The sequence below is a fragment of the Alexandromys fortis genome, unplaced genomic scaffold, assembly GCF_014885135.2.
Source record: "Alexandromys fortis isolate MF-2015 unplaced genomic scaffold, M_Fortis_MF-2015_v1.1 scaffold_50, whole genome shotgun sequence".
NCBI classification, from domain to species: domain Eukaryota; kingdom Metazoa; phylum Chordata; class Mammalia; order Rodentia; family Cricetidae; genus Alexandromys; species Alexandromys fortis.
The window spans coordinates 6,893,570-6,918,271 of NW_026067932.1; the positions used below are offsets into that span (position 1 = coordinate 6,893,570).

At 43.8% G+C, this 24,702-nt stretch overlaps 1 protein-coding gene across 4 annotated transcripts in view; it reads left to right on the forward strand.

Annotated features, from left to right (window-relative positions):
- Nucleotides 1-22,328, forward strand: part of Nr1h4 (nuclear receptor subfamily 1 group H member 4) — a 63,805-nt gene extending 41,477 nt beyond the window's left edge. For all 4 annotated transcript variants that reach the window (XM_050145650.1, XM_050145651.1, XM_050145648.1 and 1 more), the window contains 6 exons: nucleotides 2,163-2,296; nucleotides 3,899-3,997; nucleotides 4,332-4,431; nucleotides 8,537-8,683; nucleotides 20,315-20,428; nucleotides 21,730-22,328. In XM_050145650.1, coding sequence (XP_050001607.1) covers nucleotides 2,163-2,296; nucleotides 3,899-3,997; nucleotides 4,332-4,431; nucleotides 8,537-8,683; nucleotides 20,315-20,428; nucleotides 21,730-21,968 — 833 coding nt within the window. In that variant the 3' untranslated portion in view covers nucleotides 21,969-22,328. The remainder of the gene's footprint in view (nucleotides 1-2,162; nucleotides 2,297-3,898; nucleotides 3,998-4,331; nucleotides 4,432-8,536; nucleotides 8,684-20,314; nucleotides 20,429-21,729) is intronic.
- The last annotated feature ends 2,374 nt before the right edge of the window (nucleotides 22,329-24,702 follow it).

Genomic DNA, 24,702 nt, shown 5'->3' on the forward strand with positions numbered 1-24,702 from the left:
CGGAACGAATGGCATTCTGGATGGGTTCTCTAAATTTGGTTTTAATGTACCTCTTATTTATTGCTCAATTACCATAAAAATTCATAGTTGTAGGACGATAACTGCCTCTGAACTGTCTAAATAGGGTTTTAAGCTAAGTCATTTTATTAAGAATTCGTCTCCTCTTAGGGTGGCTGTGAGCCAGTTTGTATAGGTTTCCACAGGAAATTAACTCCTCTGAGTTTTAATATAATTTTGTCCTTCAATCTGATAAGGGGACAGTGTATTAAACACCGGCTTTATGAGGAATCACCATCTTCATCAGAAATTGGAATGCCTGTTAGTAAAACATCATTAATTTTTCATCCGACGGCCCACTCAGATTTAGAGATACTGCCTTGTTCCTCCTCAAAACAAACAGGCAAACAAATGTCACCAAGGGGATGACAACATTCAGGAAGGGAACGCCACATGAAATGAAAGCCCTTGGAAGGTGACTCCAGCCCTATTGTTCCCAAGCTGTATGGGCGACGGGATGCACCCAGAGAAACAATGTGCACAGGAGGGGAAAAATCGGTCTGTGTAAATAAATCAGCCATCCCTGGGTGGATGAAAGTTTAATACAGGCCGACCACGATCCCATCTTAGCATCCACGAAAGAAGAAACCGAACGGGGGTGACGGCTGCAATCCAATCTCACGATGGAAATACTTTGACACAGGATGCTTTGTGTTGCTCATTACTTAAATATGAGCTTGTCCTGTCTGAGCTCATTTTGCAAGAGACCCTCACCACAAAAGTCCACATTTTCTTCACAAGCACAAGAATCGTCCTGTCAGAGACGTAGCTGTTGCACGAGTTTCTGCACAGTGACCTCCCGTGAGCCGTGCTGCTTTGTCATTGAGAGAACAAAGAAGTCCAATAAATACGGAAGGTATTTCGGTATCGCCTGTTAAAGCTCCAAGTATAATCAATGACATTACAAGGTCATGAAAAATATTCAGACACTTTGTGTCGGTTGTGTTTCTGTTATTATTTAAAAATGTCCAGTAGAATTATGAAGAGAAAACATTTTTTGTGGTTCGGGCTTTTAGAAGTTCCAGCACTGGTTTCCACGACTGTTGAAACTTCTGGAAGAGGCACTGTTGGGCAAAGGGCAAGAGCTGATGACAGAGCAAAACTCACCTCATGACCTGGAAGAAAAAAAAAGGAAGGAGAAAGAAGCTGGGGCCCCACAGTCCCATCTGAGGACGCACACTAATGACCCACAGATCCTCTATGAGCCCCCTGCCCCCGCCAAGGGTTCCGGTGTCTCCCAGGAGCACGCTAGGGGCTTCGTCTTCAACACAGGGACCAAGCAAAGTCACATTCCTTAAGTACTGAAACCTTTATATTTTTAAATAACTTGTACAGATTAATAGGATTTAATTTGGGGGGGGAGATGTTCACATTTATGTTATTCAAACAGTTTAATGTGAAACCGAATGTACTTTTTATTGAACAGCATTAATACAGGTGAAAATAATTGTAATTGTGGGTTTTGAAGCCAGCTTCCCTGGTTGCCTAGATCAAAACCAGGGAGCGGGTCACTTACCATGCCGTTGACTGATCATCTTGTGCTTGGTATAACCCTTTAGTATTACATATTATTTATATAAAACCCAGTTTTTTTAAAAAAAAAACTAATCACATTTAAGGAAAAATCTGCAGCAATATTTGTATTTTATAAATGAAGACGAAGACTCCCAGCTGGCGAATGCCTCACTCAAAATCAAATCTTAAAAATTAACCTTTTATTTTTTACTTAAGATCTATTTTCCTTTTTAATTTACGCATAAGCATTTGTGTGCATGCAATGCCATGTATGTAGGGCACCTGAGGAGGCCAGATGAGGGCGTGGGGCCCCTGGAGCTGGAATCACACACAGGTGAACGGGAGGCACCTGACACACGTGTGATGTGGGAGCTGGAAACCCGTTCCTCCGGTCCTCTGGAAGAGCAGCAAGTCCTCTCAACCATGAAGCCATCCCTCTGCCTGGCCTTCTCTTTTTAAAGGCCAGATGAGCTAGAATTAATTAATCAATTAATTAATCCTGACACGTCCCCTGAGCTGACCACGTAGGAGCTGCATCAGGACCACACACCCAATAGGATTGTCTATGCTTTTTTCCTCCTTTCTTTCAGGTTTGTTAACTGAAATTCAGTGTAAGTCTAAACGACTAAGGAAGAACGTGAAGCAGCGTGCGGAGAAGACTGTGAGCGAGGACGGCGAAGGGCATGACTCGCGACAAGTGACCTCCACCACCAAGTCATGCAGGGTAACAGAGTGATGGCGCTCCCCAAACCAGCCGGGATTGTGCTTCCGGGAACCCGAGGCCCTAGCCACAGGCAGGCTTCCATCTCAGTTGTGCACTGAAATGGAGTTCTCCTTTTCTTTTGAATCAAGAGGGAGAGGCATGAGATTTTAAATAATAGCAGTGCCTAAGGTTCTTCTCCCTTGGCCACTACTGTAACCTACTGGCTGCCAGTGGGAACGATTTAGTCTTCAGGATGGAGTTTTCCACTTTAGGGTTTTTTGTTGTTGTTGTTTTGTTTTTTGGAGACAGGATCTCACTGTGGATGGCTGTCTCAGAACACAGTAATTTGACCAGGTTGGTTTCAGGCTCACAGAGAGCCATCTGCCTCTGTCTCCCAAGGGCTGGGATTTGCCTCTAGAATTCTGGGATGAAAAGCTTGCACTACCTGGCCTGTGTTCTACCTGAGTTTTGTTAGCCATACCCCCACTCCCCACCCCACCCTTGCCCTTGAGAAGGAAAGCTCTGACTGGGGAACTCTGAACTTAGCAGAGGCTGTGGATTGCTCCTCATCAAAGGGTAAAGCAGGATCCCACACATGTGTCTCAACAGAGAAACCCTTTTTATAGAATCAAAAAAATCTCTTAAGACATCCATTGGATAACTAAGGACAAAGTGAGGGGACAACTGGCCTGGTTAGACACACACACACCATGATAAATCACCGAGCGACAGGAACGGTTCTCATGTGCTTAGCTGAAAAACAAATAAACCATGATGGGCAAGCTATGCTTCTGCCTGGACGCGTTGGGAGAGGATCACCTCATCCTGCTAGGTTGTTAAACTCATGGTTTGCACTGATATCAGGAACAGTAATCTTATGGGAGAGGACAGTTCTGCCAAATGCTCATCAGTGATGCTTTGGTGTAAGAAAGCAAAGCATTGACACTGTGGTTCCTATTTCTCCAGAGACAGTGGAGACAGAGAGAGCTGTTTAGGGTCTGGGTTGAGCAGACTCATGACTGTAGTGTCAGCAGACTGTTGTCTATAACATGCTAGACATGTAGGCATTTAGGCTTTGGCCGTGTGTTCTTTACGACCGCTACATAACTGCCATTTTAATTCAAAAGCAGCTCAGACAATATATTCGCAAAGGAGCATGGCCACGTTCCAGTAAAGCTTTCTATTCACAAAGATGGAATTGGTCCACAAGCCACAGTTTGCCACCCTTGAATATAGACGAGTGTGTGTAGGTGGAGTCTCCATTTAACACCCAGGAAACCTTTTCAAGCGATGGTTTAACCTTGAACTTCTGCTGACCTTCACGTATGACGGGGCTCAACAGCCTCCATATTCACTCTGTTTATTCCCATGAGACACACGAAGAGAGTGTTTTATTGCTCATCTTTTCTAAATAGGAAAAAACAGCAAAGTTGAGACAACTTTAGGGAAATATGTAGCTGCATGTGCCAGGACCCAGAGAAACTGACTTTCGACTCCATGAAAGCCCATAGCTCTTACGGCTTTGAAAAATCCCTTGCTATCAGTTCCTTTCAGATAAGTGTATGTATTTGAATGTGTCTTTAGCCACCCTCCCTAACACCTTCCATTTTCTTGCCAGTGTAGGAGAAAACTGAACTCACCCCAGATCAGCAGAACCTTCTGCATTATATTATGGATTCATATAGCAAACAGAGGATGCCGCAGGAAATAACAAATAAAATCGTATGTATGCTTTCTGAAAATACACTTGCTTAAAGTTAACATTTTCCCAGAGCTTTTAGTACCTTTAAGGTGGTGGGATTTATATATAAATATGTTACTCAAAGTGATTGTATTGAGATTTCCAGTAATATGTTCAAACTTTTATTACCCTTAAGTAATTAAACAAGCCACAGATCTATCTTGTAAATAGCATTTGATTTCCGAAGATCTGAGAAATTGGTCTGGGCCTATAAATTCCACTATTCAAGTCTGTTGCTTTCCTTTAATGGTTTTATATGGAGTTGTCCTAACCCTGTCTATTTATTAATCGTTCACTTTTTTTCTTAAAATTTAGTTAAAAGAAGAATTTAGTGCAGAAGAAAATTTTCTCATATTAACAGAAATGGCTACCAGTCATGTACAGGTTCTTGTAGAATTCACAAAAAAGCTTCCAGGTACTTTTTAAAAATAATAAATGTGAATGTTCTTGAAATGTATAACATGTGCCATGATCATATTAATCACTCCGTGTACAATATTTGTTCAGTTCTTAAAACGTTCTGGTGTGATCAGGTCTATCGTCATGGTTTCTTTTGCTGGGGGTTTCCATAGCAACCACTCTGCTATACTGTACAGTTTCCCTATCATGCTGAGAGCTTCAACCATAAAATCATATCTGACTTGATGCTTCCAGTTACTTTAGACATGAAAAGTTAGAGGCAGAATGCGTTTTCAGAATAATTTAGAATCGTCCTTCCTTGGGCTGGAGGTGTAGCTCAGTTGGTCTCATACTTGGCTAACACACACAAAGCTCTGAGTTTGATCCTTGGAGCTGTGTAAATGAGGCCTGAGGGTATATCCTTAGAAATCCCGGTGTCTCAGCAGTTAAGAGCACTGGCTGATCTTCCAGAGGACCTGAGTTCAATTCTCAGCAACCACATGGTGGCTCACAACCATCTGTAATGAAATCTGGTGTCCTCTTCTGGCCTGTAGGCAAACATGCAGGCAGAACACAGTATACTAATAAATAAATAAATCTTTTTTTAAAAAAAGAAAAAGAAGGAGGGGGAGGTAGAAGCAGGGGAGACAGAAGTTCAGGCCATTCTTGGCTGCATATTAACTTTGAGACCACATTAGATCGTGCTCTTAAAAAAGAAAAAAAAATCTTCCAAATCAATAGTTCAGGATTGAGACTTTGAAAAGTTGTCATTTTTATTCAATAAGAAGTGGTTGATACCCCATTAATGCTATTCCCTTAAAGAAGGGTAGTGAAAGTATTATATACAAATATACACACAGACACACACACACAGTGCTACCTGAACAGAAGGGAATTGGATTTGAGAAAACCTGAGCCCTCAGGAAGAATTATATGCAAGTCAGTATTTTTTTTAATTTATTTTTTATTGCACACACATGTTCGCAGGTACCTGCACAGGTCAAAGACACAAGCCTGATTCTGAGTCACCAGTACCTCAGTAAACAGCCAGGCATGGGCGCTGTGCTCCTCTAACCCCAGAACTGGGGAGGAAAAGACAGGAGGTCCAGACCAGATCAGTGAGTCTGTCTCAAAACTAAAATGGAGAGAGAAAGAGAGAGAGTGTTTGAAGAAGACACTCAATGTTGACCTCTGACTTTCACAAAGCCACACCCACATCATGTACAGATACACACACAATAAAAAACTGCACACATGAACTTATATACCATCCTGCACACACACACACACACACACACACACACACATGTGACGGGAGAAGCAAATCAGTGTAGCTATAGGATTATGCTCTTTGATTACACAGTAAAGCAAATTGGAACTATGGGATTTAGCTGCTGCCCCCTGGGTGGTAAAGAGGTTTCAAGAAATGATGAAATTTTGGTTGCAGATAAGCCTTATCAGGTTTATCTGAGGTGGACTCGAGGGGAAAGAGACAAGAAGCAGGAGGAACAGTTAGTCTGCTCCTCAAGAAGTCTGGGGAAGAAGACGCAAAGCAAGAAGAGGAGGAGAGGTGGGAGAGAGAAGGAGGAAACGTGGAAGACAGATTCAAAGATGCGTAGGGGTTGTGTAAGGGAAAGGAAAGACTATGTCCCCATGTGCTCAGTATATGAACTTTCTCCAGGAAAGAACCAGGAGTACCAAGCCACATTCCCCAGCCGGCCTCGTCTGCGTATCTGGGGCATCAGGGTTGTCTGAGAGGTGATTGTGTCCATGGAAAAACATTAACAAAGCTAGCCTGGGCTACCCGATAAAATTTGTCTCAAAAGAATTTGAAAAACATAAGTGCATTTACAATTTCTTAGTATAGAGTGTAATCAATACTTTCAGTAACTGAATAATATTTGTTAAATTCCAGACGATAACTTCTGACATAGGGTTTTAATTAGACATGCTAATTTGCTGGCTATTTCCCAGCATTCTTTTATTAAATGTGTCACAGATAGACATTAGCTTAATGAAACTCATAAAAACATGGAGAGAAAGTTTTCGCTGTCATTGAGACATTAATATTCTCTTGTTTCTTTACTAGTGATGAAAAAGGAGCTTAATTTGATATATGCTAATTAAGGTGACACCCATCTTGATTCAAAACCAAGATCACACACACACACAAAGAAACATTGTGGGGAGAATAAATGAACAAGGTAGAGAGGGCTATGACATTTTCTAAAATTATTACTGAGAAGATGTTTTTCAGCTTACAAGGTCAGCTGCTTTGGATCTAAGTCATAACAGGTGACAAGAGGCTTTAGGGATGTGGCTCTCTGAAAGCAGTGACAATATCTTAGCTCCTCATCATTCCTGGTCCCGTTTCTGAGGGAGAGCGCATTGATGTGTGTTCAGTGAATAAAGCAGAAGGAAAAATCTTAAAACACAGAAGGAAATAAAAGACAAAAGGCTTTTGTCGACCATTTCCCCCTAATAATATTCTAGAAATAACACTACAAGTATCAGCAAGGCTAGTATAATGCCAGTATTAAAAGGGTATTTTGTGGATATTAGTCTTTCTATTTAGAACGGCCTCTGCCGGACACTGTCCAAGGTGCTGGAGATCCAGTGAGCAGAACCTGTGACCCTGACTATCTTCCCAGTCCTTAGGGTCTCAGTATAGTGACTTTCCTCAAGGAGGCCAGACTGACCTCAAACTCATGAGATAATACAAGATGACCTTGAAGTTCTGATCTCCTTGCTTCTACCTCACAAGTATTACAGGCACATACCCCCACATCCAAATTTAAATTTGATGTAACGCTAAGGGAAGGGATGGGACCCAAGGCTTCATGTAGGCTTAGGCAGTCACTTTACTAACTGAGCTAACTCTCTGGTCCAGTTCGATTGGTGACTGTGAATCCTTAGCATTGCTCTCTTTGAATGCCCTTTGCTGTCTAACCCTCTCCTTAGCCATTAGACTCTGAGACATTTTCTCTGCCTCTCTCTGTCTCTCACCATCGTGTGTCAGCATGCACAAAAAATTGTGGGTTTTTATCATTCATTTACTCATTCATTCTGCTGCCCAACAAATGGTGGCAGGTGGCTATGATGTGTCCAGGCATTGAGGCTACAAAAGTAAGAAAAATAGACAGTCTCTGCTCTAAAAAGTTTATATTGCAACAAATGTAGCAAACAATACATAATGAAACGAATCCACTGTATCATGACAGGTAGTGGAGCCTTCTGTGGACAGAAATGAAGCAGGATCTAGGGAGAGCTTGGAGCTTTACCCAGGATAGCCTTGCAGAGATAACTGACACCTGTGAGGAGGCGGGGATGGGGAAGCCAGGGAAGAGCCTTCATGAGGCAGCAGCAACCTTTCAGCTCCCAATACAGCCAGGGCCTGAGGAGGAAGGAGGAGGACAGGGAGAGGAGACATAGGGAGGGAGTCAGAGCACTTGCAGAGGGTGGGGGAGCTCTAAAAGCCCGGATGAGGACTTTGTGTTTTCCAGGTGGTGTTCTATTCTTTGAGGTTAATAGTCTTCCCTGGCTTTGTCTGTTTCTCCACACGCCATGGTGTAGACCTTAGCTCAGAGAACATACCTCAAGATGACACCAATAGACTTGTGGGATGTGTGGCTCATGCTCTACATTCTGACTAAGCCTCACAAATCAGCCCAATATTTAGGACACATCAAGACTATTTTTCTGGCTCCGGGTGCTTTTATTTTCCGAGTTGACCCTGTATGCCAGGTGTGACCAGAATAATGACTCAGAGCAGATCTGCCTATATCCAGTTTCCAAGGGTCACTTCATGTGAGTCGGCCAGGTTCATGTGTGTGCTTGCCGTGCATTTGGCATCTGCTTTCACTGCCTTCATTCAGTAAATCTGACTCCATGAAGAAAAAAGTCAGCTTCTCTTTGGGGGGCCCAGTTAAAGTACTCAGTGCGCTCCACGTGAAGACCTACCGTGAGACAGTTTCAGAGTCGGTTGGTGGAGGTGCTTGATCAGTGAGGATGATGGTGATGATGAAATCTTACAATGTGTGCATGCCATATTATCCTATATGAACAGTATGAACTACTGTTGGACAAACGCAACCCTTGACCTTGCTTGACTATGACCGTAGGGTTTCAGACATTGGACCACGAGGATCAGATTGCGTTGCTGAAAGGGTCTGCGGTTGAAGCCATGTTCCTCCGCTCGGCAGAGATCTTCAATAAGAAACTCCCCGTTGGGCACGCAGACCTGTTGGAAGAAAGAATTCGAAACAGTGGTGAGTGCTAAAGGGTTTGTTAATCCGAGTAAAACTGACACACGTGTTATGACAATGGGCCCTAGGCTACCAGGCAGCATCACACAAGGCTTAGCATGAAGAACAGCTCTAAAAGATAGAGGTTAAATAGATGCGACCTTGGGAATCTTAGTTCAAAAATCCTGTTAGTAACAGCAAAATATTCTTCTCTGAACTAAGATGAAGGGTCAGAAGAAGAAATATTAAAAGTTCATTAAATTGAAAATACTACAGTGAAATTGTGTTTAGCCAGTTCAGAAAAAGGATTCATTTATTCCCAGCCTATAGGGATAAAAGACTAGTATCAAGCTATTTCCATCCTATTCAAAATAAAATAAGAAACAACTATAATCAGTACTTATACACCACACACAGGATTCCAGACATTGTTCTGAGTAATTTACACGTGGTTCAGACCAAGCCTAAACATCGTCCTGTGAAATCAGTCCTAACATCATCCTCACTAAACTCGGGTCTCCGGAAGCCATATGTCTTTTTAGGTTTATTTTGCAATGATTGGAATTGAATAGGGCATTGCATGCGGTGGGCATTTGGCCTTCTATTGAGCTACATCCTCAGCTAGAAGCTGTACATCTAAATCAATACACTACACTACCCATTAGGAGGTAAAATGAAATCACACTACGCATTATTCAGTATTATGAATATTATGGAGTGATATTATGGCGGGAACTGCCAAGAGACACTGGGATGAATTTCCATAAATTCTGTCTAATTTTTCTTGGGGGGGGGGATCCTTAAAATAAGATGTTTTTATTTTACTATGAGATTATGTATTGGTTGGGGAATGGGGGTGGATGACGTAAGATGACCCCCTAAAGATCTGGAGCCCGGAAGTGGGCCCACATCCCTGGGAAGGTGTATTGGACAGGCTCAGAAGCTGATGAGTGTGTCACGGAGGATGGTTAGGAACGTGTCGGGCTGTGACGGTGAGGATATAGCGACACAGGCAGAGCAAATGCAAGGCCGTGGCCAAACGAGGGCATCCCATGTCCAGCACTCACAAGTGCCGGGTGTTTTAGAAAGTGTTATCTATGAAGCTGAAAATGAACTAGGCCATTGGGGACACTGAACATCACAGAAGACGTTTAACGTCAGTACAATAGAAAACCTTAATAATATTCTCAACAAACGCATCATGATCTTATCTCTGCCACAGAAAGATCCTTCTGGTTATAATGGAGATGTATTGTTGCAGGGACTGAGGAGAAGCAAGGAGACATAGAAACAAATGGAATAGCTAAGCGAGAAATGACGAGGCTCTTTCGGGTTAAATATGTGTCAGAGTCTAAAAAAAATCATCTTTACTTATAAGGTTGTAAGTTGAAAACTGTGGGTTTTTTCCAATTTCATGAAAGTGCAGTGATAAAATCTTCCAGAATATAATCTGTGCCAATAAATATGCATGTCTCTGGTTCATAATAAGAAACTGTCTCCAAATACCAACCAGGTATTGTGACAGTGAAAACCACCCGAACTCACATGCTGTCTCATATTTTATTATCTATGACGGTGTGTCTTCCATTTATTAATATTCATGAGTCCCTTACTCCCAGCAGACTCTTCAGAACACTGTGTGTCCACATATCACATCAAAATCCCATCTTTCAAGATGACCTTTAAGAATAACTTTTTATTCTTATGCTAATGTAGTAGGCCTCATTTCTGTGATATGTTATTTCTAGGATAACACGGTCTTTCAAATTCACCCTGTTGATGCCTACAGAAGAAGTCTTCAAAGTCTACAATATAAAAATTAATTTTTTTGTTCTGCAGATTCATGCCGTTTCTATTATCATGCCCAAATTATATCCACAAAGATACCAACTCCTGAGATGCTGTTACTTAAAGGGAGCAAGTGTTTATTTGTGTTAATTGAAGCTACAGAACTTGTAGCTGACTTAGTCTCTGGCAGTGGAATTGTTTCTATATAATTTGTTCGCATCAATGTTTTATTCCAAATGTAGTATTGTAATGCAAACTAGGCTTCTGACCTGAACATTTTAATAAAAATAAGAATAATCATATGATAATATAAAATGTGATAGGACTGAATCGGGCTTGTTTAACTCTAAGGGTTGTGCATTTGGACAGCAAGGCACTCGGCAGCAGCAACCTCATAAAATGAAACAACTTGTTTGGTCTGTTTCAAATTTAAGTAAATCCCAACATTTCCAAGGCTTTTGGGGGTGTCTTCCCCCCACAATATATACAAAGTAATATCCAATTCACAGGTATTTGTCAGGATGACAGTGTATCTTAAGACTTGGAATGTTTTTTTTTCCTTGCATCATCTTGTAAGTAGTTTCAGTGGCCTTGACGGGCCAAGGCTGCACATCGGATCAGATCAGCAAACACCTAGGAAATGAGCGCAAGGATTTTGGAGGCCCAGTGTTCTTTCTATATATTGCCCCTGTCATTTGCCAAGGTCTAACATCTACCAGCTTTTGGCCAGTCAGGATAAAACCCAGAAAAACACATCGTCGCCCTCCGTCAGGGGAATAAAATACAAGCAGTGGCTAGCGACGTCAAGCTGCTTCTTTGAATGATTACAGACAACGAGGTCAGAGAAACAAGACACTTGGATTAGGGTGACGAAGTTGTAGCTAGCAACAGAGCCATGCTAGACGACACTGTATGCAGTAGAGTATACAAGGCCTCTTTTCTGTCCTTTGAAACAGGCGTGAGCCGTAAACAGCATAGCTACATCTCCCTGAGAACAGGTAAACCGGCGATGGGTTCAAATACTGTCTTCCGAAGGGTTGAAAATGCAAAGCTCTAACTACAGACCGTCTATGAGAAAGGCATTGCTTAAGGTAGCTTACATTCTTACCCCCTCTAGTTTGACTTTTCAAAGGGATCCCGTGTTAATTTTGGCACGGACCCCTTGAGGCTGACTTATAGAAAGCAGTTGCCTTCACGTGAAGAAGTTTTGAAGTCGTTTAGGAGCTGATATTTTTAGTGCTGCTGAGCAGACACCTTATTCGTCTCTAACACCTTGTACTTGCTCAGCCTTGGGCCTTACGTATTTATTACACATCCGCCTCTTTTGTTGCTCCAGTAACTGCTTGAGACCTTGGCCTGGCACTGCAGTGGTACCCAGTGCCTACTAGGTATTCTTATATGGGTATAATTTGTTGAGTTCAGTCGGAAACTTGGCATCCCAAACGCTGATGAGTCGCAACCCCTAGTAAAATCTAATCTGAGCAAATACACGTTCGCTACCAGGACTAATGCAGGACATATTATTTATTAATATTTTAAATTAACCTCTTTTTTAATTGTTAAACTGATTGAAGCTTTTAAAAATTAGAGCTGATAGTCAAGGCCCAAATGACTCACTTGGTCAGAGTCTTGCAATAAAACCTGTCTTAGTATTTTAAGAAGGCTTTAGTGGTCTTCTCAAAATCGTACTAATTATTATTGTGTGTGTATGTTATGCTTCTGGTTGCACATGCCACAGCGTGTGTGTAGAGGTCCCAGACAACTTTGTGGAGTTGGTTCTCTCCTTCCACCTTTATGCGGGTTGCCCGGCCTGTGCAGCAAGCTCCTTTACCTTTGAGCCGTCTCTCTGGCCCTTCAGTTGTTTTAATGATCTCTCTTGCCTTTATTACATTTTATAGCTATGTCACCTTTGTCATAGGAACTTGGATAAACATAGCACTCTCTAGCTGAGCAAACGTGTATGGATTTCCGCGTCTCCATTAGGAGGCTGATTAGCAGAGATACATTCCCAAGATTAATAAGGAACACCGGTGGGGCGGCCGTTCCCAGGCAAGGCCGCATGGGGGCGGAGTCCCTGTTTCTTCCCTTATACCTTTGTGTTTAGTTTTTACACCCTGGTGAGAAGGGGAGCTGTGATTTGGATAGGTGTGGTCAACTTGAGTTTGGAGACAAAAGTAGCTAATTCTACTGCCCCACTGAGGTGGGGGAAAGCAGTGTTTGAACATGGAAGCAGTTCCTCACTTTAACAGGGGCCTTGGGTTGTATTTCAGGGGAGGAACCCTGAAGAGGAGCTGTCTGCGTCCTCTGTTAGAGACACTACCAGTTATGACCTTGGATGAAGGTCACAGGAAATCCAGCTGATGTGGCTTTTAGAAGGGAAGAAAACAAGGAGCGGGTCCTCTCTGTCAGGAAAGGGCCTGCCGTGCAAGCACAAAGACCTGAGCGGAGCATCCATGTTAAAAGCTGGGTGCATACGTGTTAGAGCGTGCTCCAGCAAAATCAGCTGCGGGGATCTGCGCGGGGGCACGAGGATTAAGGAAATGTCAGATTGAAAGAAATAGAGATGGAAAAAGAAAACACGGGATGGATTTGGGCAACTGCCGGCTTACTCTGTACAGCCCCGGGTTTATTTCAGAACCTGCTTGTATACAAAAGCAGAGCAAGGTAGAGTAGGACCTACCTACAAGACCATTCCTGTCCTTGAGTAAGCAGTGTCCTGTCTTATCTCAGCGTTTCTAAGGTTTGGCATTGGCAGTGTGCTTTTTACTAGACAGTGTGTTCTTTTCTCGTGGGGAAAATGCTCTTTCCCATGGGTTTAATCAGAACTTTCTCACACAGGCAGAGCAGGCAAGCCTGAACTCAAATGACTTTTTAAAGTCAGAACTGACTCCAGATGGAAACTGAGTCACTTGAAAGCTCCCACACGTAGCCTGGGACCCCAGTGCTGCAGGGGGCAGAGACAAGATCCCTGGAGCACATTAGCCAGCTAGTCTTGCCAAATCAGTGGGCAGCAAGTTCAGTGATGAAGGGAGCTAGCTAGTGTTGACCTCTTACACACACACGTGCGCACACACACACACACAAGTTTGTAAGTATTAGGGATGTAATTCAGTGGTTGGATGCTTGTCAGTCATGTACTGAAGCCCTGAAGTTGGTAACATTTTTGAAAAGTAGGGGGAAAATGTTAGCTCAAAAACCAGAAGAGGCACTAGCAAAAACGGTTAATTTGGGGGCTCAGCACACAGAGAAACAGCTGCTGTCTTCTTCATCTTCTCTTCTTGGGTGTTGTCTTTAACCTCAGACAAGTTCTTCTAGTTAGTGGTCAAAGACTGTAAGTGTCACCTCTAAGCAAGACAACAGTCATGGTTGAAAGGGAGGAGGAGAGTGGAGATCTCTAGAGGGAGTTTCAGGAGCGTCCCCTTTAATATCAGTGACAAGAATTGTGCTGCCGTCTCCAGATGCTGCCTCTGTTATGGGAATGAACCTAGAGTGGTCGGGTCTTGGTCTGGAACAAACTAAACTTTAGGTTCCTAGAAAAGCTGTTGTTCATTCAGGAAAACGCTGGGGCAGGGAAAACTCGCTTTGGAGAGTTGAAGGCATAGACTTGGATGCTATGCTCAGGTGTGTATTTAACTCCTGTGCTACTGGCGTGGTGTTATTTCTGGGGAAAGTTCAGATTACGTGGTTTTGAGCAAATGGCATCATTTTAAACAAGGTGCCCGGTCTATCTTGAGGTCACCGATAAGAATAAATCATACAGAGGCACCAAGAGTACTGGGAAATGTGGCTTACATGATATACAGTACATATTCCCACATCAGAGAAACTGCCTGTTTTCATTCCTGATTAACACTGGGAAGTCAGTTACGTAAGAAATGACACATTTAAAGAGAGTAGTGGCCAAGCCCTTGTCTGGCATCCCGAGGCTCCGGGGTTGATCCCTAGCACCCTCGAAACACAGAGCAAAGAGAAACAAAGTACAACAGTGTTTTTGCTGAGGTTATTCTTTCAGATGACATTTTTCATCCTTAAATAATTAATTCACCAATCACAGGGGCGCCCCTCCCCAGAGGACTTTTCCATGTCAGTGTCTATGGGTGAGTCTGACTCTTGTGGCCCTCTTGTGGCCAACATTGAGCCAGCTGGTCCTAAGTGAAAAATGAAACAAATTCAAGTGTTTGGAAAGAAGGAAGCCGGAGAACGGGAAAGGGCTGCCCCCTTCAGGATGATGTTGTCATTACGCTTTCGTAGTTTTACTGTTTACACTTCTGTCCTTAGTAATGACGTTGACTCTGGCTCCCAGAGAAGACTTAAACTTGATCTGTCTTGCAGGAAAATCAATTTTAAAAACTCACCTATTGCTTATTTTCTATATTTTCTATATTCCTGGCTTCTACAACATGTACCAAATAAAACAATCGTAGTAAGCATTCTATCTTATTCTTCCCCCAAACTTCATCAACTATAATTATCTGCAGGAGGCAGCATCTTTGGAGGGTAAGTAAGGCTTTAGAAGGATGAATGAATTAGAAAAGTTGGCGATCAAAGATAAATTCTAAATATTGAACATTTTCAGATGGGTTGATTTTGATGGTGTCTAAATCCCGTGGCATTTAAAGTGATGGCTCAGCAGAGGCAGGTGCTTGTCACAAAGCCCCATCATCTGAGTCTGATCCCAGGGACCGACACCCAGACATTGTCCCCTGACCTCCACACCTGTGCATGACATGTATATGTGCATACACACACATAAACAAACATGTAATGAGATATTGTTATGGCTCACACTGTCAGGATTCATCTGGCCTCTCGTTACGTGTTCCAGGGAAACAGTTACCCACGCTTCATGAGACACCGGCTCACAGATCAGTGCTCTCAAAAGAGACGTCCTGGGACGAGGCAGTCATTCGTAAAGAAGTCAATGATTCAAAATAATAAAACCGCGATTGCTCATTCACACAGCTGAGTCATCCGAAGGAACAGAAGTCTGTGTGGTTACTAGTAAATAAACTGAGCAATTCTCAGATGTATGAATATACGGCAGGGCCTTCGGTGACACCTCCTCACTTGGTCCTTAGCCTATTTGATGATATATGCAGATGCTGACGTCAGAGATACAGGTGTGGCAAGTAGGAAGCGTATTCATGGGCGCTGATCGCACTGTGGTGAAAACATGAATGGAATTTGGCTAGAAAAAAAGATTATTTTGGTAGTTGTACCAATAATTTAAATGTATTTTAAAGAAGGGTCAATAAAAATTGTTTCACATAAATCTGTTCGAAAAGTTTAAAAGCATCAAGAATTTACTGAGGTTCTCTCTTAAAAGGTAAAAACAAAACAAAGTTATAGCCCAGTCGTGACATGAGCTGATCTTTCCTCGTGGGTGCAGACCCTGAATATGGCAGGGGCATAAGGACAGCCGTGCTTGATTTTAGACTGAGTCTTGCTATGTGTCTTGGGCTGCCCTCTGACCTCGACATCCTCCTGCCTCAGTCTCCCACGTGCTAGGATGAGGGGCATGTACTCCACTTACAGCCAAGACTGCTAATTTTTGAAGACAAAAAAGAAAATCTTTAGTTAAAAGAAAACGTTAGAACACTGACCAGATGAGTGGCATTCGTCCCGAGTAAAGTAAAATGACGTGTTTAGCCAGGTGTGCGCAGATGCCTCTGATCCCCGCACGTGGGAGGCAGCGGCCAGCCTGGTTTACATAGTGAGTTCCAGTACAGGTAGAGAGGCCCTGTCTTTTTCTCCTTCCTATGTAGATCCATGTATGTCTCTCTTAGGGTCCTCTTTGTTGTCTAGGTTCTCTGGGATTGTGGATTGTAGGCTGGTTTTTCTTTGCTTTATGTTTAAAAGCCTCTTATGAGTGAGTAAATATTATAATTGTCTTTCTGGATCTGGGTTACCTCACTCAATATAATGTTTTCTAGATCCATCTATTTGCCTGCAAATTTCAAGATATCATTGTTTTTGTTTTTTTTTTATTGCTGCTGAGAAGTACTCCATTGTGTAAATGTACCACATTTTCTTTATCCATTCTTCGAGCGAGGGGCATTTAGGTTGTTTCCATGTTCTGGCTATGACAAACAGTGCTGCTATGAACATAGTTGAGCACATGTCCTTGTGGTGTGATTGAGCATCCTTTGGGTATATACCCAAAAGTGGCATTACTGGCCCCCCCAAATTGGAAACAATCTAAAAGATGTTTTAAATACACACACACACACACACACACACACACACACTAGCCTGGCAAGATGTCTCAGCAGATACAGGCTCTTGCCAAGCCTACTTGCCTGAGATTGGTCCTTAGGACCCACAAGGTGGAAATAACCGACCCCCAAGAGTTGTCTTCTCACCTTCCCATGGGCAGTGTGGCACCCCCAGTCTCCCCTCCCCCACCATACACACAGGAAATTAATTAAAGAAAACAATATTGCTTTGTAAAGGCAGACGAACACAGAGTTAATCTAGACTAAAAATGGATTGAGGTTATGGCGAGTTTGTTAATGCCATGAATCTGTATAACAATGGTAAGTAGTATGTCTCTTCGCTTATTTATTCATCTTTATCATGGCAGTGCTGAGGATTGAACCCACGCCTCCCACTAGCTAGACGAGTGCTTTCCTCCTCCCTTCCCTCTCCAGCTCCTTCTGCGTCGCCCTTCCCACCCCACCCCCACAAATTCAAGACCTCATCTTCTTGAATATCTGTCGGGTTCATTTAGTATGGCTCCTATGTGTCTGCGTTTGGGGCAGAACCCCTGGGTTTAGATAACCTATCAGGGGGCTCATCCCTGGAGAAAGTGGACTCTCTTCTCTTACCCGCAACTCTTCATCCAGGGTGGAGACTTGAGAAATTTCCCACATCCACATTGGCACGCCCGTTGATGTGGTTCCTACGCAGATCTTACGTGGGCAGCTATATCGCTGAGACTGTGTGGGTGCATTGCCCTGCCCTATCTAGAAGACGCGGTCACGACGCTGACACTCTGGTCCTCTGGCTCCTGTAATTTCCCTGAGCTCTGGGTACAGGGCTAGTGTTTTAGATGGACCCCCGAGACTGGGCCCACCACAGACATTCTGCACTTGGCCACTATGGGCCTCCGTAGTAGCTTCAGGCCTCATAGCTACCCAGCTATCCTTGGACTTTCTCTGTAGCAGTTCTTGCCCTTGCTCTCTTCCTCCCTCTGCCTTCCAGTTCGTTGGGATTACAGGGCTGCCCACCTCTGAGGTCTTTCTGTGCGGCAGGTTTGCAGTAAACATTCTCTGTGTCATCTTACATAACACTGTCGCGACACAGGTCGCATTTCATACATGACAAAACCATGGCTTTAGAAGTGTTACCGTGCTCCAGGCCATGTCAGGGATTCAGATTTCAAAGTCACGAGTTGGCTCACAACCTCTAACCCCATGTTGGAAGCTGCGAGCCGCATTCCCTGGCTCACACCCCAGTCCTTTAAAGTTCTATCTAGTTTGGTCATGGGTCCTCAACTCAATTCTGGAGCCGCGGGATAAAGGTCACTCTTCCATATGATGCTTGCTAAACAAAGCCTCTGCTGTGGAGAGAATCCACCGGGGTCAAGAACATGAACAGAAGCGCAGGGGGAGACAAGGGCACTGTGTGGAGCGGTGGGAAAGGCCATGAGTCTTCAAACTCTTCTGAAGGCGAGGAGTCGGCTTGCTGACAAACTGACTTTCTGTAAAGTGTGCCGCCAGTCAGCGAGCCAACTGCAGTCTCCTGTGGTTCAGCCAGAATTCTGCGGCTCTAGGTTTGGTGTAGGAAGGGAGAAAACAGGAGAGTCTCACGTGGACCAGTCCGGGCATGCTCATTCTCGTCTCCGTTCATCGGCAAGTCAGAGCCATCTCTCTCCTGTCTCCTCGGGTCCTTAGCCCATTCTCCTCTGGAATGAAACCATACCTATCACAAGCTCCAAACGAATCATTTTTTGAGTAAATAGGGGGGAAAAATGACACAAGAAGTCTTAAATTATAAACAAGGATAATGAACTTAAAAGGGAATTAAGGTATTCCAAGCAGAGACGGCCATGTGTGTACAGAGATTGGGAAAGCAGAATTGCTGAGGGAGACAGAAGTAGCTGAATCCTGCTAGAGGAAAACCAGGGTAGAAAAGCAGGGAAACCGAGTCAAAGCCTGCCAACTTTGGTTTGAAGTGTGCACCACCTTTCTCTATTTGTGTTTCTTTGGGCTGGTTACTATGAACTATGACCACGGATGCTCAGCATGTGGGTCGTGACTCCCACAAGGGGTCACATATCAGATACCCTGTGTATCAGATATTTATGTCACGATTCATAACAGTCACAGACTTATAGCTATGAAGTAGCAATGAAATAATTTTATGGTTGGGGGTCACCACAACATGAGGAACTGCAGTAGAGGGTTGGAGCATTAGGAAGGTTGAGATACCCTGAGCTTGTGAGATTTTAGAAATTTTAATGAAGAAACAGTAGGAAAGGAGTGGATTTAGAGGAAGGTGTTTGGTCCTTCCTTCCTTCCTTCCTTCCTTCCCTTTTTCCTTCCTTCCTTCCTTCCTTCCTTCCTTCCTTCTTTCCTTCCTACCTTTCTTGGCAGGGTTTCTCTGTGTATCCCTATCCTGAAACTCACTTTGTAGACCAGGCTGGCCTTGAAGTCTCAGAGATCTGTCTGCCTCAGCCTCCCACGTGCTGGGATTAAAGGTGTGCGCCAGGTACCAGGTGTGTTTGATATTTGGCACACTGTGTTTGAAATGAGTAGTCAAGAGCACAGGGCATACTGAGGCCTGAGTGAACACAAACTCAGAGAGGCAGAGGTCTCCATTTAAAACAAAAGTACATGTGTAGCAGAAGCCATAGAAAGGCTCCGAAGGTGAGTCAAAAGTGAGGAGAATACGTGATTTGAAGTTCAGGGAGGTCGGATCTGGGTAGAGAATGGATTGGAGAAGAATAAACAAGCCAGGAGTGAGGAAGCAATTGCTATCCTCCAGATAATGAGAGATGGTGGTTGAAACTAACTCAGTGCCAAGGGCTATAGAGACAAGGCAACAGGGAGGAAGGGGGAGCGGTTAGGACCACAGGACCACACACCAGAGTCTTAGCTGCCAGCTTAGACACCTGGGTGGCAAGGACAGCCATCACTGAGAATGGAGACATCAGGAAGGGAGTGGGTGTAGAGAAATTTGTCATGTTTGATGTCCTAAGTTTGAAAAAAGTGGCCCCATACTGATGAATGCACGGTAGGCAATGGGTGTGTCAGGTAGGCCCGAACCCATTCAACTCTGCCCAGCTTATTCAGTGTAATTGCTTATGCTTCTGGCCTGAAGAACGACTGGGTTTTGTTCATTGTTTATGTTGCTCTGGTATTGTTTAAGGTCACAGGCCCCATCCAGAAAACAGTGGCACTCTGGGAAGTTTCTCTAACCCAAGAGCATTATTGTTCCACACCAGTGGTCAAAGACCGTGCTGAACTCAGAGCCAATTGCATCAGACACAGGCTGTCCCTTGGAGATGGTCCTACTGACCTTGCTTCCACACTCTGCCCTTGGCTGGGAGGAGTGCATGTGGCCGGGGGCAGATGCAAATCCGCACGTTTCTGGTTTTACACTCTTCAGTCGCTCACAGCGAGGGCTGGTGAGATGCCTCTGAGGGTAAAGGTGCTTGTCACACAGCCTGGTGACGTGAGTGTGTCACTAGGATCCATGAGAAGGGGAGGACCAGCTCCACAAAGTCGTAGCCTGACGTTAACATGCATACACACGTGAACATATGCGCGCATGCACACACACACACACACACACATGCTTGCAATAATGATAACCAAAGTTAAAAGCCTTGTTATAACTGTGTGTTTTTCAATTTCTGCACAGGCATCTCTGATGAATATATAACTCCCATGTTTAGTTTTTATAAAAGTGTCGGGGAACTGAAAATGACTCAGGAAGAGTACGCGCTGCTGACGGCGATCGTCATCCTCTCTCCAGGTAATTTTACAATTGCATTTGGATTTTCATATTGCTCACTTCTTTCTCGGGACAGGCACAGCGGTGTGTATTAAACAAAGCAGAGAGATACAAACAAAGTAAAATGGGCCATAATTTTACTATTCAGGTAGAAAATCATTAATATTTTAATATACCTTTTCAGCATTTAAAAAAATATTACCCCTCTGGTTTCCATAACTGCCTATTGAACAGCTCCTACATAGAAAATATGGCTCTAGACGTTAGGAGTAAATTGGATACCACTTCTACAAGACTATTTCTTGTTCTCAAATAATGGGGAAGATAACACCTTCTTTAAAGCAAGTAGAATTTTACAAACTATACAATAACAAGAGACAGACACAGTGACTCATGCCAGCAATTTCTGTGCCTGGGAGCTAATGGAGGAGGAGTCCAAACCGGAACTCAGCCTGGGCTACATGGTGGGAATCGTCTCAGAACCTCGTAGCAGTGAGAATATATGGGCGGGAGGTGAGAGGAGAAGGGATGGCTTGTCCATTAGCTGCCCACAGAGGCCAGATGCTGACCCTTGAGCGGGAATATCAAAGATATCATAACCGTTGTAACATAGCAAAGATTCCATCCTTCAGAAAGTTCTTTAAAAGATTTTTGTTCATGGGATGCCCTGTGTTCCATTTATGGCCCGACAAACACCCTCTACATCTTCCCTGTGTCTGTACAGTTGGATTTTGCCAATTTTCTTGTTGTTTCCAAAATTGTAGAAATGAATAAGTATCTCCCTGCATAAAATGTCCTTTCCAAGTTGACTTTACTAATTTGGGTGCAAATACTACTGTATTCGTAGTTTGTAAAACACAGAGTGTGAGCCTTAAATGATTGTCACATGTGAGAACTGGGCAGCTGCTTGTTGGTATTCTTTGGGCATTAATAATTATGATTGAAAAAACCTGTTTGGCAGCGCCTTCTAGAGTTACACACATTGATCCCCTATGTCCCAGGAAGTCTGAGGATGCCCCTGAGACAGAATGCTTACACCTGTTATGTGGGTTCCCTTCAAGGACTTTGAATGGGAAGGGAGTTTAGGGGAACTTCTGGGAGCATTTGATGCTCCACATCTTGGATTACATGTAAGTCCACTATATATATATGTGTGTGTGTGTACATGCATGTAACTTTATTGCATTGAAAATTTTGTACATTTAAGCATACAATATTTATAAAGATGTTTAAAAGCATAGCCACTGTCATAATTATGCCCAATTGATTTTTTTTTTTTTTGCTTTTTTAATCTTGCTGTTTTATTTCGAACCCTCTAATAGACAGACAGTACATAAAGGATAGAGAGGCAGTGGAGAAGCTTCAGGAACCGCTGCTTGATGTTCTACAAAAACTGTGCAGGATTCACCAGCCCGAGAACCCTCAGCATTTTGCCTGTCTCCTGGGCCGCTTGACGGAGCTTCGCACATTCAACCATCACCACGCGGAGATGCTGATGTCCTGGAGGGTGAACGACCACAAGTTCACCCCGCTCCTCTGTGAGATCTGGGATGTGCAGTGATGTGCAGGATCAAGGACTGGCTCCCGGTCCTCCTTGGGACACGAATCTGAGGCCTGACTTCCCTTATTTCATTTGTACCTGGTTTCACTCAAGAATCTCAGTGAATATTTATGCAGCAATTGTGTAACTCCCACAGTTGTGAATACAGGCTAGATAGAATTGCTTTCTCTACATCACATTTTACAAGGCTTCAGGAAACCCCGTTGACATGCCCTGTTTGCCTAATTCAATCAATTGTTACTTCAGTTCTGTCCGCTGAACTAGGGACAACCTCATTTTATTCCTCATTTGACATATTACAGGTATTTTATTAAAGAGCTGTTTCAACTGAGACAATAAACTAAACGCCATGGCAACAGACTTCTCTCTTGGAGAAAAAAATTGACAAGTATTTCTTTAAGTGATGATGGACATCTTATTGTATAAGTGGAGACTGCTCTTTTGTTCTTGGCGGCCCAGACCCAAATAATCACACAGAAACTGTATTAATTCCAACACTGTTTGGCCAATGACTTAGGTGTACTTTTAGCTAGCTCTTACATCTTAAATGAACCCATCTCTATTATTCTGTGTATTGCCACAAGGCTGTGGTTTGCCAGGTGTCTTTCTCCTTTGGCAGCTACATAGCATCTCTTTGACTCTGCTTCTCTCTCTATATATGTCTTCCAGCCTGGCTATATTCTGCCCTGTCATAGGCCAAGGCAGCTTTATTCATTAACCAATAGAAGCAACACATATACAGAAGGACCTCCCACATCATTCTTGAGTCACAGAGTCAGTATTTCCAGAAAGTAAACTCTTGGACTAGAAAGGAGATGTTTGCGTTCCTGGGGAAGCCATGGTTGATATTCATTTATGATAGCCTTCTGATCATTCTGGAAGTTAGCGGTTTTCAGCCTACAGCATTTCCTGGAGCACACCCCCTCCCATGCCATCAGAGCCCCCTCCCATGCAGTCAGCTCCTCCCATGCAGCCTGGTCCCTGAAGCAGCGTTTCCAGACAGAGCGCGCAGATAACAATTGTGATGGGACAGTCTGCCGTCTCTCCGGCTTCAACACACAGTTTGTCATTTTTTTTTCTCATTGTTTTCACTCCTACAGCTGGGTGCACAGCTGTTCTCTCCTTCCCCAAAGCAGGAACCGGTTCATTTCCTTCCTTCCTTATTCAAGTGTGACCGTCTTCTCCCCATCCTCCTTTGCCTAAAACAACAGAACTCCTTCTGTAGGCAATGAGCAGAAATGTCCCTTTCCCCTGAAATAAGTCCAAACGGAGCTTGCCTAGTAAGCAATGGGTTTCTGTAGAGAAACACAAAGCAACCCTAGAATTCAAATAGCACCGCTTGGGTTCTGTTTGACGCCACAAGGAAGTCCTCTTTGGATGTAAAATTCCTTCGCTAATTTCCATGGAGTATACGGAGACTGTTACACGATCCTGTCACTTCTGGGAGAGAATTGCAAATGAGTCCAGCGGAAAGTAGGGATGGGCTAAGACAGAAACCAGAGACAGTCCCACAGCCCAGGTAACATTTCCTCTGGGATTCACAGAATCTTTATTCTATGGGCCCAGGTGAAAGAAGGGGCAGAGACAAAGGAGGCCAGAACTAGAGGGAAAGATGTCAAGCCCACCGCTGTAAAATGCAGACAACCAAGTCCATTGTTTAGAACCTCGTTCACCGGACAAGAGACGGAATTAAGGCTGAAGTCGGTTTTCTCAATGCCTGAGAGGGAAGAGTCAGTCTGGGGGACAGGGTGTGGTTTGGCGTCTCTGGACCACAGGCTACACATGGGGGAAGTGGGAACTCGTGGGCACTGCAGATAACTTCATCCTGCTGGTCTGGGTGTATTGAAGTGGTCAAAGCCTTGCAGTAGCAAAGGCTATGCTTACCATGTGGGGCATAACTGTAAAACCATGGGAGAGAGAACAGTTTGGGACTTGGTTCCTCATTCCAGGCCCAGCTTCAGAAACTCTCAGAACTCAGGAGTAGCAGACAGAGGTACCTGCCTCATCCCTGGTTTTAAAAGGGTGGTTTTGAGTTTTTCTCCATTTAAGATAATGTTGGCTATGGACCTGTTATATAGAGCTATTATTACATTGAGGTATATTCACTCCTCCCTCTCTCTCTCTCTCTCTCCCCTCCCCTCCCCTCCCTCTCTTCCTCTCTACGTCCCTCCCTTCCTCCCTTGGACTTTCACCATGGAAGCCTGTTGGATTTTGTCAAAGGCTTTTTCTGCAGCCATTGTGATACTGAGACGATCTTGTCATTTTTTTGTCCGTAAGTCTGTTTATATGATTTATTTATTGTTATTGATTTTGTGTGTTGAATCAGCCCTGCATCATTCAGCGGTAGGGTAGGAACATCATGCAATGCTCGTGGTGTGCTTCCTTCGGTCACATCTAAGCTCATGCTGAGACGATGACTTGGTTGTAGGAAGGCCACTTGTTTCTTTCCTGCCCACCCAGACTTCTGTAACAACCACACAGAAACTGTATTAATTAAATCACTGTTTGGCCAATTACTTAAGCGTATTGCTAGCTAGCTCTTACATCTAGAATTAACCCATCTCCATTATTTTATATTTTATTGTGAGGCTTGTGGCCTACCGGCGAGGTTTCAGCATGCCTGTCTCTGGCAGTGGCTCCGTGACTTCTCATTCTGACTCCACCTTCTTCCTCCCAGCCTTCAGTTTAGTTTTCTCCACCCACCTAAGTTCTGCCCTATCAGGGGCTCAAGACA